This window comes from Lucilia sericata, unplaced genomic scaffold (assembly GCF_015586225.1).
Source record: "Lucilia sericata isolate MDLA Ls3-8-SP2 unplaced genomic scaffold, ASM1558622v1 Contig000942F_arrow, whole genome shotgun sequence".
NCBI lineage: Eukaryota > Metazoa > Arthropoda > Insecta > Diptera > Calliphoridae > Lucilia > Lucilia sericata.
Window position 1 is genome coordinate 103,212 of NW_023994928.1, and position 13,131 is coordinate 116,342.

Genomic DNA, 13,131 nt, shown 5'->3' on the forward strand with positions numbered 1-13,131 from the left:
GATACAATTTGTTATATTGTAATAAATCCGTTCTTAATAAAAAAAACCTATACAAGGATGAATTCATGAATTCAACTTAACGCTAATAATTGAGCTATAAGTATTAGTACCGATTGTTAATTGTCAATATATCGCATAAATATGTATGTGTTATTAAATCCGATTTGAAAAATCAATTGTCATATCAAATTCTACACAGACAGACCTTACATAGAATATTTACTCGTACATCCGATTCTAAATATGACATGAAGCAATATTTTTGACCAAAAACTTCTTATATTATCTTTGGTTGAATGCTTAATTTCAAAACATATTGTTTTATATTGATAGAAATTGAATCCTTAGAGTTTCTACCATTAATTTTAAATTAATTTTAAATCATTTGTGTTAAAGTCAAATATTTTTTTCAAAATTTAAATTTCTTGTAATTTTTTCATAAAATATTAACAATGGAATTTTAATTAGATATTAATATTATGTCAATCAATATAAAGATAAGTACAACCCAGCAAAATCTTTGCTTACAATGATTACCATTAAGTACTTCATTAATGACTTATTTTGTAGGCAAAGTCTAAAATAAATCAAAATAAAGAAACAAACAAAAATAAAACAGTTAGTTTTTCTGTTTTTTTCCTTTTTTTGTGCACACGATATCAAATGTCTATTTTTAGACAAACAGAAAATAAAATTGTATTTGTGTGTGAAAACTATTATTTGACGCAGAATAAAACAGCAAAGCAGTGGTGTAGTAAGAGTAGCATTCAACTGGTAGACGGAAGGTACTGAGTTCAACCCCAGTCTGTGTCGACTTTTTATTTTTATTTCATAAATATTCTATAAATAACTCTACTAAAAAACAACTTATTTCCAACCAAATAATATTAACTTACTTTTGGAACATCTCAAACAAAAATAAGTACTTTTTCTAGTAGAATTGTAAGCACTTTACTCGATGAGTTCTGGTGATTTTTCTAGTGAATTTGTAAGCAAATATTTTGCTGGGAACTTCCGATTCCATTTCGAAATAAGCTGCATTGATAATTAGCAAAACATACTTCCAAAAAATTAGTTATTAAAACTAGATCTCTTTAATTCCATTACCTATGATTTTATTAGCCGTTTTTTCTAGAACTTTATTGTTGAGAATTATATGTACATACAGTATTGTCCGAAACCTAAGAAACTGTTTTTGGCAATCTATACAAAGACCTATATTTCCTATTTTAATTGATTTATTCGAAAGAACATAATAACAACAAAAATTTAATTCCATTTCGCTCTGAGTAACAAAAAAATAAAAACTGAATTAACTCCATAAATGGATGTTCAAAACTTAATCAACTTTTTGCTCCTTGTATGAAAATCTTTGTTCCTTATGAACTCCAAACAACCATATGGAATGAATTAGTCACTAGTGTAGTTGGTAATGATTCCCACTCGGATTTTAAGTCATTCTCCAGCTGCTATGTGTTTTAAAAAGGCGAGATGTGATTCTGTGCTTCAAAACGCCTAACAGCTTATACATGTGTGAGTTGCAGTGTTGCCAGAACTCCTTCAGAAAAACGTGCAAAATTACTGTAAAAAAAAATTAGTTGAAAAAAAGTGCTAAATTCAAATCATATTTTTAAAAGTCGATTAAGCTATGTTAAACTTATGCACAGGTCGCAATTTTTCACATAATTCAGTGATATGTATTTAGCCAAAAGCCTATTTAATATTGCTCAAATTGGCCCATGATTTGACTTTACCTATTCAAATATCCCTCTACAATATCTATAACAATATAAGTTTGTTTATTGTGCAATAATTGTAACAAATCTTTGTAAAAGTAAGCTTAATAAAATCCATGACAGAGTGTTATTTTGAGTTTGTAAATAAATCCAAGTTCTTTTATTGAATTTGGTGTCACTAAATGTTAATATTCTCCGAAACATTAAAAAAAACATTAAAAATTTTTGAAATATATAAAAACAAGTAAAAGTGTTATATTCGGCTATAACGAATGGAGCGTATATACTCCATCAAAACATGTTTTTCCAAAACTTACTCATTTATTAGATTTGTGCTAAAATTATATTATCGTGTATACGTAGTAATATGTACACTAGTGTGCATTAGACTTCGGAATACAATCTTAATGGTTTGGGCCACGGTCCGACATATATAAGGATGATGTTTTAAAACAAATCCTTTTTGGCGAATGTATCATGATACTAATATGTTTTCTTATTTTAACGAACCACAAAAAATTCTGAAAGAGCTTTAGATCCTATGAAATGTGATTTTGAAGAATTTTATGACATGATTTTTAATGTTATTAGCGCATAAGTCATTTTCAGAAGCGGGCTTGGAAATAATGTGGACTGATTCGTATGAAATTTGATAGAGTCATTAAAGATTCTATAAATCTTATTTAGATTGAATTTTATACAAGTAGTTATATTTTCAAGGTAGTTATGAGTGTTAAAGTCATTTTCTGAATGGGACCTTTTATAGAATGGGGTTAAATATGAAACTTGCAAAATTATATAGGGAAATTTATGTTGCTATTAAACTTGCTTAGGTCGATTTTAATTGCTATACTAATTTTTTATTAGAATTTAATATTTTTACTTTAAAAATTGGCATAAAAACAACAAAAATTCTAAGATAAGTATTTGTTGCTATTAAACATGAACACAACTGTTCCCACAAAACAATTTTTGGCGAATTCGTACCGAATTCATACCGACAGTCTGCACAAGTTGCCGATTTCGTATCGAAATATGTATATACATACATATATATAAATACACACACTTGTTAATTTTTTTGTTTTTTATACAAAAAACTTATGTTGAATTTTACCTTCCGATGTTTTTAAGCAATTTATTGATAAACAATTTTTTTTTAATAGGCTTTATATAGAAGATAGGGTGAAATATGGGCCGATCCTCATAAAATTTGGAGGAAGATTTTATTTTTATATAAAAGTTAGTTATGATGAATTCCATCGCGCTACTAATGGTGATAACCAGGGCAAGGATATCTATGCAAATGCATGTTTGTTGTCAGTAACTCAAAATAACTTTTAACTAGTTTTCTTTTCGAATCAAAGAATTTGTTACAAAATGGCATAGATTTTTTGTTGCATATTTTTGAATATTTTGCATTAAATTACATATATTTTCATATTTTCAACATTTAATAGCATATTTTGTGTTTTTTTAATATTTCTAAAACAAATTGTTTTGTCATACTTTTACAACAAATTTGGTATTTACATACATGTTTAGAATGAAATAAAACCATTATGGTGTTGTTGCTCATTTAAATTTTTTATATAATTAAAATTTATTTGATTTCTTTTATTTTAAATGCAATATAGAGAGCACCTGCAGCGTATGTCGCGGACACGCCGGGCGCGCTGGTTCAATCTTCTCTACCATATATTTTCAACACTTGACAATGGCGGTGTCATGAAATAACTCCGTATGATTTAACTCCCCAATTTAAAAATCAAGAAAACCTAAACGAAATGAAATAACTCCCTAAATTAATACAAATGAAAAAATAACAAATTATGGAACAATTCGTTTTTAATGATGAATGAAAGATTAATACATTTCAGTTTAATCGCTTAATAAAGACTTCTTAAATAGCAGGCCTACGGCCGGAAGCAAGAGCTTTCTTCTCTATGGTATGTTCAACAACAGCTTCGCTTAATAAATATTTCCTAAATAACTTCCCAAAGAAAAAACTCTCTAAAAATTTGTTCAGAAAGCAATAACAATGAAATTTGGGTATTTAATTCGCTTTTTGGGGCATTGTTTCACATTTAAAATGGGGAGTTATTTCATTATGAAATAATTCCTCAAAATTCAAAAATGAAATAAATCCCTAATAGGACGCAAGGATTTACCACTCTATAATATGTCCAACACCGGCTTCGCTTAGTAAAGAAGACTATGGCCGAACGCTATTGATTCAGAGGAGAAAATCCTTGCGCCCGGCCGAAGGCCTGCTATTTAGGAAATAATTATTAAGTGAAGCCGTTGTTGGACACAACATAGAGAAGAAAGTCCTTGTTGTTATTGCTATCTGAACAAATTTTTAGGGAGTTATTTAATTTTTTCTTTGGGAAGTTATTCACGGGGAGTTATTTCACGTCGATAATGTCAACTCAATCTTTTGCCGGCTAGGTATAATAATGGACCGATTTCAAAAATTAACAGCCTTGGTCTTTGGTGTAACAAACGCTAATACTCCAAATTTTGTTGAATTATCTTCAAAAATGCAAAAGTCGTGGTTCACCTTTTCATGGAATTGCCTTAAAATTTCACAAAACATCTACAAACGAAATTTTTGTAGTTCTTAAAATAAAATAAATTTTAAATTTCTTTAATTATAAAAAGTGAAAAAAAAAACATAAAATTAATTAACTTAAATTCTTTATATAAATTAAATAATAGTTAATTATGTTGAGTTTCATGGCGATACAAATGGTTACAATTCAATTTTAGACGTTTAAGACATTTTTTGAAGGGGGGTTTGTATGTGGGCTAGGGTCAAATAAGGGCCGATCATTACGAAAATCTGCAGTGTCATTTATACTTATATAAAACTTTTATAATTATGGCATAAAAAGCCCAAATCGGGAGGTACGGTTGTATGGGGGCTAGGTGAAATAATGGACCGATTTCAACCATTTTTAATAGGCTTCGTCCTTGTGCCAAAAAACATGCTTCATCAAATTGTCTTGAAAATTGCGGCCTGCACATTGCGCACAAGGTTTACATGGACAGTCAGCCAGGCAGCCAGCCGGACAGACGGACTCAAAATGTGATTCTGAGTCGATCGGTATACTTAAAGGTAAAGGTGTAGGACCAATATTTTTGTGTGTTACAAACATCAGCACAAACGTGTGATACCCTCCCCACTATAGTGGTGTAGGGTATAAATATACATAGATTTGAACTCAAAGAAGTGGAGAATTATAACTTTGTGTGATACCCTCCCCACTATAGTGGTGTAGGGTATAAATATACATAGATTTGAACTCAAAGAAGTGGAGAATTATAACTTTGTTTTTTATGAAAAAAAATAATGTAAAAAAAGCAACAGAATTAATAAAAAAGCATCCAGTTTTCTTTTATTCGATTAACCGAATAATTTTGAATTATCCGATTATTAACCGGCTAACTTTAAACCTTAAATAATTATTTGTCAAATAAACCGAATAAGTCAAAAACCCGAATAATTGAATACCCTAGTATTTAGTAAATGTTTAGACTACAATCATAATTTTAACTATAATATGTTGCTCTCAGAACATCCCAGCAAAAATTTTCATTACCTAGTAATCTAGAAAGTAATATTAGAATCACGTGGAAACTAATTACTTTTGGGGTGAATAACTAATTATTTTTGTTCGACGAGGTTCAAATAATATGTACCTACCTTAAAAAAATTAATAAATGGTTACTAATAAGATTACAAAAACTTTGCGAAATAACTAGTTACAAATAAACCTACAAATATGTTATGTGATAGCTAGTTATTTTGGGCCGACTTTGTATGTAGAAAACAAAAAATAAAAAAATTCTCGGCCGGTATTTGAACCCAGACATTCCGTTGTTTTCTATGTTTCTCACTCCAGCCGCTTACTCGATGCTCCATTAACATGTTGCTTTTTGTAATTTTGAGAACGGCTTTTTACAAAAATATATAAATTAATGTCATTTTGAAAAAAAATAAACAGTATCCAGCAGGGCTCGAACCACGAACCCCCTGTTTGTTAAATGAACGTATAGACAATTGAGCCATAACAAATCCAAATTGTTTTGTTCTTTACCAGTAATAACCTATTCAGCTAAATGAAATAATGTGGATGATTATGAACACTCATTACCAAGTAATATATGAAATAACTACTGGCTATTACCAAAAATTTCAGAGTTTTTGCTGGGATGGTTACCAGTTAATTTTGAAGAACAAAAAATTACCCTTTTATAGATTATAATTTACTCCGGGCACTACATGATAAATTTTAAGTTTTTGTATGTGCATGGGATGTAAATACAGTTTTTACTCGTTTATTCCATAAAACAGCCGAATTTCAAAAAAGTACCAAACACCAGTCCGCTTATTTTTTAAAATTAACCCTTTTATAGATCAAATAAAAATTATAACCAAACAATTTAAAAAAATATATCTAAACCCTATTATTTCTCTCGTTCTAGTTCTGTTAATCGCCGATGAAAATCGTGATATTAACATGCATGCTGAAGAAGATGTGAAAAGACAACGCCTGTCATACAGCGGAGATCAGATTTATTCAAATGTAAGCATATTGTTATATACTACAACATAATGTACCACTCTGTTTTATTATTAGAAGATAATATACATAGATATGTACAATAGGCTCGAAAATAGGCTTTTTTCTCGGATCAATTTCTAGTTCTAGTGAAATTTTAACGTCAAATGGAAGACTGTAAAATAGCGGGAAAGTATTAACGCCGGTAATGTTTGTAAATGCGTTAATATGGGAGAAAATTGTATTTTTATAGTTTTTTTTTTTTTGGTTTTTAATGAGGCCTTAAATATTAATTGTTGCACATTTTTTTTGCAAAATCATAATACCTATAAAATAATTTTTCCAAAAAGATAGAAAAACTCAAAATTGCTTAAACAACTTTTGAATTATTAAAATTTCCCCCGAGAATTTTGTGATTCTGAAGACACATAAAAGTAAATATAAGAAAAATTTTTTAGTTTTGAAAAATTTTACAAAAAAACATTATATTATATCGTAATGTATTTTAAAGTTTCAAATTCAAAACTAATTTGATATTGGTCGAAAAAATATATGTTTTTTAATTAAATTTCTATTGCTTTATACTTACCATGTTCCCACTGTGCTTGACGGTAAAAATATTTTTTGTTTACTACGAAGTTAACATGCTGTAGGCAGTCAAACAAGAACAATTATTTTAAACAAAACTTTTTGCAAATTTCATACAAATGCTTTGATAGTTTTAAGAGTTTTTTTTTAAAGATATTGAGAAGTTAAATTTCAAAGTTATTTTATATTGGGTGTGCTTTTTGAAAATTTATCACTCATTTCAGCAATTCTTCAATGATATAGATGATATTTGAAAGGCATTTTTTGTCCGTCCTTTGATTGTTACGAACGAAATATCTCTTTATTTAAAAATTGTTTTTTTTTTTGGTGAATGCAGATCTGGTCCGGTAAATGGTGTATAAAAGATGAGCATAAGCTACTTTCGGAATTAGGTACACTGACAACAAATGGCGGCAGCGTAGCAGCATACTATGATAGTCACAATGGATTCCCGCCTGCGGTGGCAACCGGAAATAATGATAGCATGCTGTATGACAGTATTACTACAATATCTCAAACACAGGGTTCTCTGTATACTCCCACTATAGGTGCATCTATTGGTAAGTAACTGAATGTTTAAGGTTTTAATCGTTCACTAAGCAAATCTTCGAAAGCTTTTTATTCTTTCATAAGAAATCGTATATTTGTGTGTGTGCGTGCATCTACATATAGTAAATTTTTATTAGTAAAAATGTTGTAGTAGTATTGGTCGTCTGACTAGCTGACAGTCAGTCAATATGCAGTTTTTATTTTTTTTCTTATTTCATATCTATTTTTGTTTATTAATTTTATTTTATGTTTCGTTTTGTAATGTTAGGCGGTTCTAATACCTTAACGCCCTTAGTTCCTGTCAGTATGCAAGACATGAAGGTAGGCTCTAGCTTGCATGATCAAGCTATGTCCCCATATTATACAGGTAAGCTGAAAAAGGTCTTTCTCCTAAGATTATAGTTACTAAGTATTTAATATAAAGAATTCGAAAGTATGGTTTATTTAGTTAAAGCTACTTACTACCCAATGTTATATGTAGCTTACTCTATGTTGTTTTTATTACAACGAGGAGTACGGATCGGATTAATACAATCATTATTTAAATTTGCAAATATGTATATCCAATGGAAAAAATTTCCAAAAGTTTTCTTAATTTGTTATAGAATTGTTACAGAATTGCACTTCTATATCAGGGCATAATTTGCCGGCGCGCCTCCATAACTAATGAAATGAAATATATAAATAGTATAAAAATATTACATTTTCGCATTGTGGTTTCAATTTAAATTTCCCATTCCTTAATATATTAATAATATTGTGCTACTAGCGGTTTTCATTATCTTATTATATATACTTGGGTGACCAGATCTCATAGAGAGGGGAAAATGTCGGAATCTTATTCGATTCCCCTCTCCAGATATTAAGAAATTTGAGCTCGATTAAACATCGTTAACTCGTGCCGCTCGTCGCCCAAAGTTTGAAAAAATTATATTTTTTGGCCAAAAAGCTGACATATGGAAATATAAGTGCTGAACGGTAAATATGTACATAATTGTTGCTATGTTAAGTCAAATTGAGTTACAGTAGGAGCATACTTGCATACTTCGTATATTTTGTTATTAAATGATAAATTTTCTTTTTTTGGGCATATTTCTAAGTTTAAATATAATAAGAAGCAAGTACTTACTACTGATAAGTCTAATGATATTTTGGGATATTATTTGCCGCTCTGAAGTTCTTTATCCATATGTTAGATTTTTGGCCAAAAATGTGTATTTTCCAAAACTTTTAGCGATAAGCGGCACGGGTTAACGTCGTTTAATCGATCTCAACATTTAAAACACCTTTAAAATTCTATAAAAATCTAGACGAAGATACTAAAATATATACATACACCTCAAAATGTTTATCTATAGTAGGGCCCAACTTGATTTCAAATTTCGTCATTAGATTTGTTTATCTTAATAATTTTAATCATAAGCTATAGTTTTTGTTGATAGATTAAAAACAAGGAAAATGAAAACAAAAACAATTAAGTAAAAGTTACACAATTCGTTTGTAAGAATATTTATTTGTTTTGAAAAACGTAAAATTATAAGCATTTTCAAGACCGCATTTCCCGAAATTAACAATTTTTAAATTGTTCAAATGCATATGTACATATATATTTTACAAATAGAAACTTTTGGACTATAGGTGTAATTTGTTATTACTGTTATTATTTCTTGATTTTGTCTTCTTTTCATTATGCTGTATATCATTATTTTATAATTTATGTTATTGCTTGTTTTGTTCTTTTTTATGTTCTATTATAATTTGGGCAAAAAATAAAAATCAAATAAAACTATAATTAGCCATTGCCCTTGAAAATAACAGCTATACAGCTCTTGGTCACATTGAAAATATTGTGAATAGTAATAACAATACGAATGCAATAGTGACACCACAACCACAGACTAGCGCTGGCGAGGTTTTGGATGATACAGCCACAACTGAAATTTCTTTGACCATCTTGGATACGGATGATGACAATGTTACAACTGTGGTGCCGACGGTTTTGCGACGTAACCAACATTCTCGCGACCCTAACGCAAGCAATGCTACAACAGTGAGTTCGATTAGTGGCGCAGCAACCTCGACGGCTACTTTGACAGCGTCAGAAACCACACATAACCTCAATAATACTAATAATAACAATAATAATAATTTAAGCACTAGATCTCAGAGTCATAGAAATAGTATTCAGCCTCAGCTACATCATCTCGAATCTCATCAAGATCAAACTCAATCTCAGACTCAAAATTCTGCAAATCCTACCTCACACATTTTAATGGCCCCTAGTGGCATCGTGGCAAATAACCCTAATATACCACCACCATTCGCATCTTCTAGTGCCAGTGCCACTGATATGACCGGTTATGCGACAACTACTACAACAATGTTGCCTAGTTTCAGTCACTATACGTCAGGCAAGTTATCATCGAGAACCATATTCAACATATGCATTTAAACTGTACTATCTCGAGACATTCGACCTCTTGTCAATAAAATAAAAATATATAATTTTCCCTTTCACTTAATTTAGTTTTTTATCTATAGAGATCTGCACAATTAGTTCATATATTCATCTTATTTCAAATGCACACACTCCTTTCTTTCTCCAAACTTCGGTCCATCTATATAAACTGTTAGAATTAAAAGGCACCGATTTGACATTTTTTCAATATACTTAGCTCACAAAACATACATACCTAAACATACTTATGTATGTGGGTTTGTAACTATTTCATACAACACATTTCTTAAAATATTTAATAATTTTTAATTTGATTTTTTTCATTATACAGCCTGTGGATCTGTTGTTCCTACTTCTGACTATACATATAGCCCCACATATTCTCAATATGGTAGTGCGTATGGATCATATAGCTATGGATCAGGCGGTGGTATTTTAAGTAAGTAAATTAAAAAATTTTATATTAGAAAAAAAAAAATAATTGTTAAAATAGAAAAAAATAGTAATTGTAAAAATAGAAAAAAAAAACACAAAACCACTAAATAATTAACATTTTGTCAACAAATAGCAAAAATATTTTTTTTTGGAAAATCTAAGTGAATATTTTGGTTATATCTTTTTTGATTTGATTCAATTAATTTTTAAATTGGGTTAGAACAATTTTTTGACCAATTTTTCTACAACATTTTTTTTCTATACAATGAATCTTCATAATTCTTAAAAAGTAGTTAAAAGTACATCTTTTAGACATAAGTAGTTTAAGTTTCTTGAAGTATTCCTTTAACAGCAATTCTTTTAATCAATTCTGACGTAATTCTTAGGAATTACGTCAAGGAAACTGCGTTTCTGAACATTTTCCATGGGAAGGAGCTCAGAAGAGGCCCAATAGATGCCTAGGTGTATTTCTTTGTATTTGTATACTACATCCTCCTATTAACCTATCACTATTTTGGTTAAAGATGAAAATTTTTACCATTAAAAATTTGAAATAAAGAAGAAATATTACACCCTTTTCCTAAATTGATCCATTTTGCATTAATAATCAGAAATCAGTAGAACAGAAAAATAATCAATATCAATTTTAATGTTTGCAAGCAATCTATTTGGTATAAACTTGTTTTACAATTTTTTTCTAACTTCAGTGTGTTTTTATGTACTTATTTCGAAAAATTAGAATTGAGTGGTGTAAAAACCTTAATTATTAAGCTGAAATTGTTGAAATATTTTTATAATTTAAGTCATTATTTGGGATTCATGTGTTTTGAAAAAATAAAAAAATATATCTAATGAATTTTTATAAATTTACAGATTCCTACTATTATGAAGGTGTACAAAATCAGTCTGTCAATACTACAGCTCTCAGTCAAGATATGCGTTCACCATTAGCAGCTACCAGAGCCAATTCTTTAGCATCAGCTGCTTCACCTACCGGCAGTGCATGTACGAAATCTGAGACGTCCGACATTTTCCTCGTCTAGTGATTTTTACATCAACTACGACAATACTCTTCTAGCTCCACAATAATAAACTTGTTTAATTAACAAAAACTAATACTTAAGTTGCACCTACAAGACTTTTATCATTTTATATGTACACATAAATACAAGGCATACATACTTCATATATTCATTCATATTATATAAATTGTAAAAAATAGTTAATTAATATATTTATTATACATATGTACATATGTATGTACATATTTAAACGAAAGATGGACTTGCGATGATATACTTTTATTACACCTACATATACCGCCTTACTTACACCCTGTTTAAAAAATATAATATAATAGAACAAATTTTGACATGTGGCATATGTAGATAAAACATGTAAAATGTTCGCCCAACTTTCTCGATTGTTTTCAATAATCAGGCCACATAAAATGTTTTATGAAACTAGTAACCACCTGGCAGTGAAATTCTTTTAAAAGAGTCTTTTATGAGACCATTTTGTAATCAGTTTCGACCCATTTTTAATTATTTTACGAATCACTTTTTGAGACATATTTATTGGTTATCTGAACGTAAAACGGAATCCTATTAAACTAGTTTTTCAAACAATGAAATGAATCAATTATCAGAAATCTTGTAAGCGAATGTTGATTATTTCAATAAATTTTGTCTTTTTGAGCTTTTCAACGTAAAAAAATAACTAAAACTTTTTTTTAGAGCATATATTTTGAGTTTTTACTGCATATTTAATGTGCTTAAAACATATTTTTGATTTCCCTGATAATCACTCAAAAAGCGATTCTAAGTAAATTTGTTGTAGAACCAATATTATACGTAAAATATCAGTACAACGCATCGGATCAGTCCATACTTAGCTTGCCATAAAGGCTTACATTCAAAAATGTTAATTCCGAGAAATTTATATAGAAAATGATTTTATGTATTCGGTGCAGGGTATTATATAGTCGGGTTTGGATTTATAATTTTGTTTTAAATGTGCCGGAAGTTCGTATGTTAAATGTAGTTTATATATTTTTACTTTTTAAATAGGATGATTTCAAACGGGGTTGCCGTCGAAATTAAATTTCTACAGCATTTTACATTTATGCCATGTAAACGAATAAAATGTTGTACAGTACTTTTGGCTTATAGTCACAACCCTTAATTGTACACAAATTGAGGACTATATCGCTAAAGTGATTATAAACAAAATTTTTGTATATGCCACAATGTGCTTATAAAGAAAATCTTATATATTCATTTTTTATGAATATAAAACATTTAAAATTCATGTTTATTAAAGAAATAAATATTATTTTCATAAATTCATTACATTAAAAAAATATTGTTTACATTCCTTAAAAAAATCAATAATTGTAGTCTGTTTAAGCTTGAGGATGTTGGTTACAGTTGTACCCTGCAAAAACTCGGTAATGGGTTGTACTTCCATAACCACTTACTTTTCAATGACTACTACTTACCGTCTGCATTACTTAGAAGTACTCTAGTAATAATTTTTTATAATTTGATATAGAAGTATATTTTTTTGACTTTGTCATTTTGTTTGCACATTTCATTTAATTGCGTGTTAAGAATTGTGTTTTACAAAAAAAAATTAGATTTGCATGTGAAAACCATTATTTGACGCGCAATAAAATGGCTAAGCAGTGGTGCAGTGAGTAGAACATTTAACTAAAAAACCAAAGTCCCTGGTTCGTATTCTAACTGTCTCTTTTTATTATAAAAACATAAAACAACTTACTAAATTTAAAATTTAT

General features: G+C 29.1%; 1 protein-coding gene across 2 annotated transcripts in view; it reads left to right on the forward strand.

Annotated features, from left to right (window-relative positions):
* LOC119609151 (protein gooseberry-neuro) overlaps positions 1 to 12,881 on the forward strand; it is an 85,876-nt gene extending 72,995 nt beyond the window's left edge. Inside the window, exons 5-9 of one of the 2 annotated variants that reach the window (XM_037963866.1) lie at positions 6,228 to 6,328; positions 7,230 to 7,452; positions 7,710 to 7,808; positions 10,231 to 10,338; positions 11,208 to 12,881. In XM_037963866.1, the coding sequence (XP_037819794.1) occupies positions 6,228 to 6,328; positions 7,230 to 7,452; positions 7,710 to 7,808; positions 10,231 to 10,338; positions 11,208 to 11,377 (701 nt within the window). In that variant the 3' untranslated portion in view covers positions 11,378 to 12,881. The remainder of the gene's footprint in view (positions 1 to 6,227; positions 6,329 to 7,229; positions 7,453 to 7,709; positions 7,809 to 10,230; positions 10,339 to 11,207) is intronic. The other variant, XM_037963867.1, reaches the window with a different exon arrangement.
* The last annotated feature ends 250 nt before the right edge of the window (positions 12,882 to 13,131 follow it).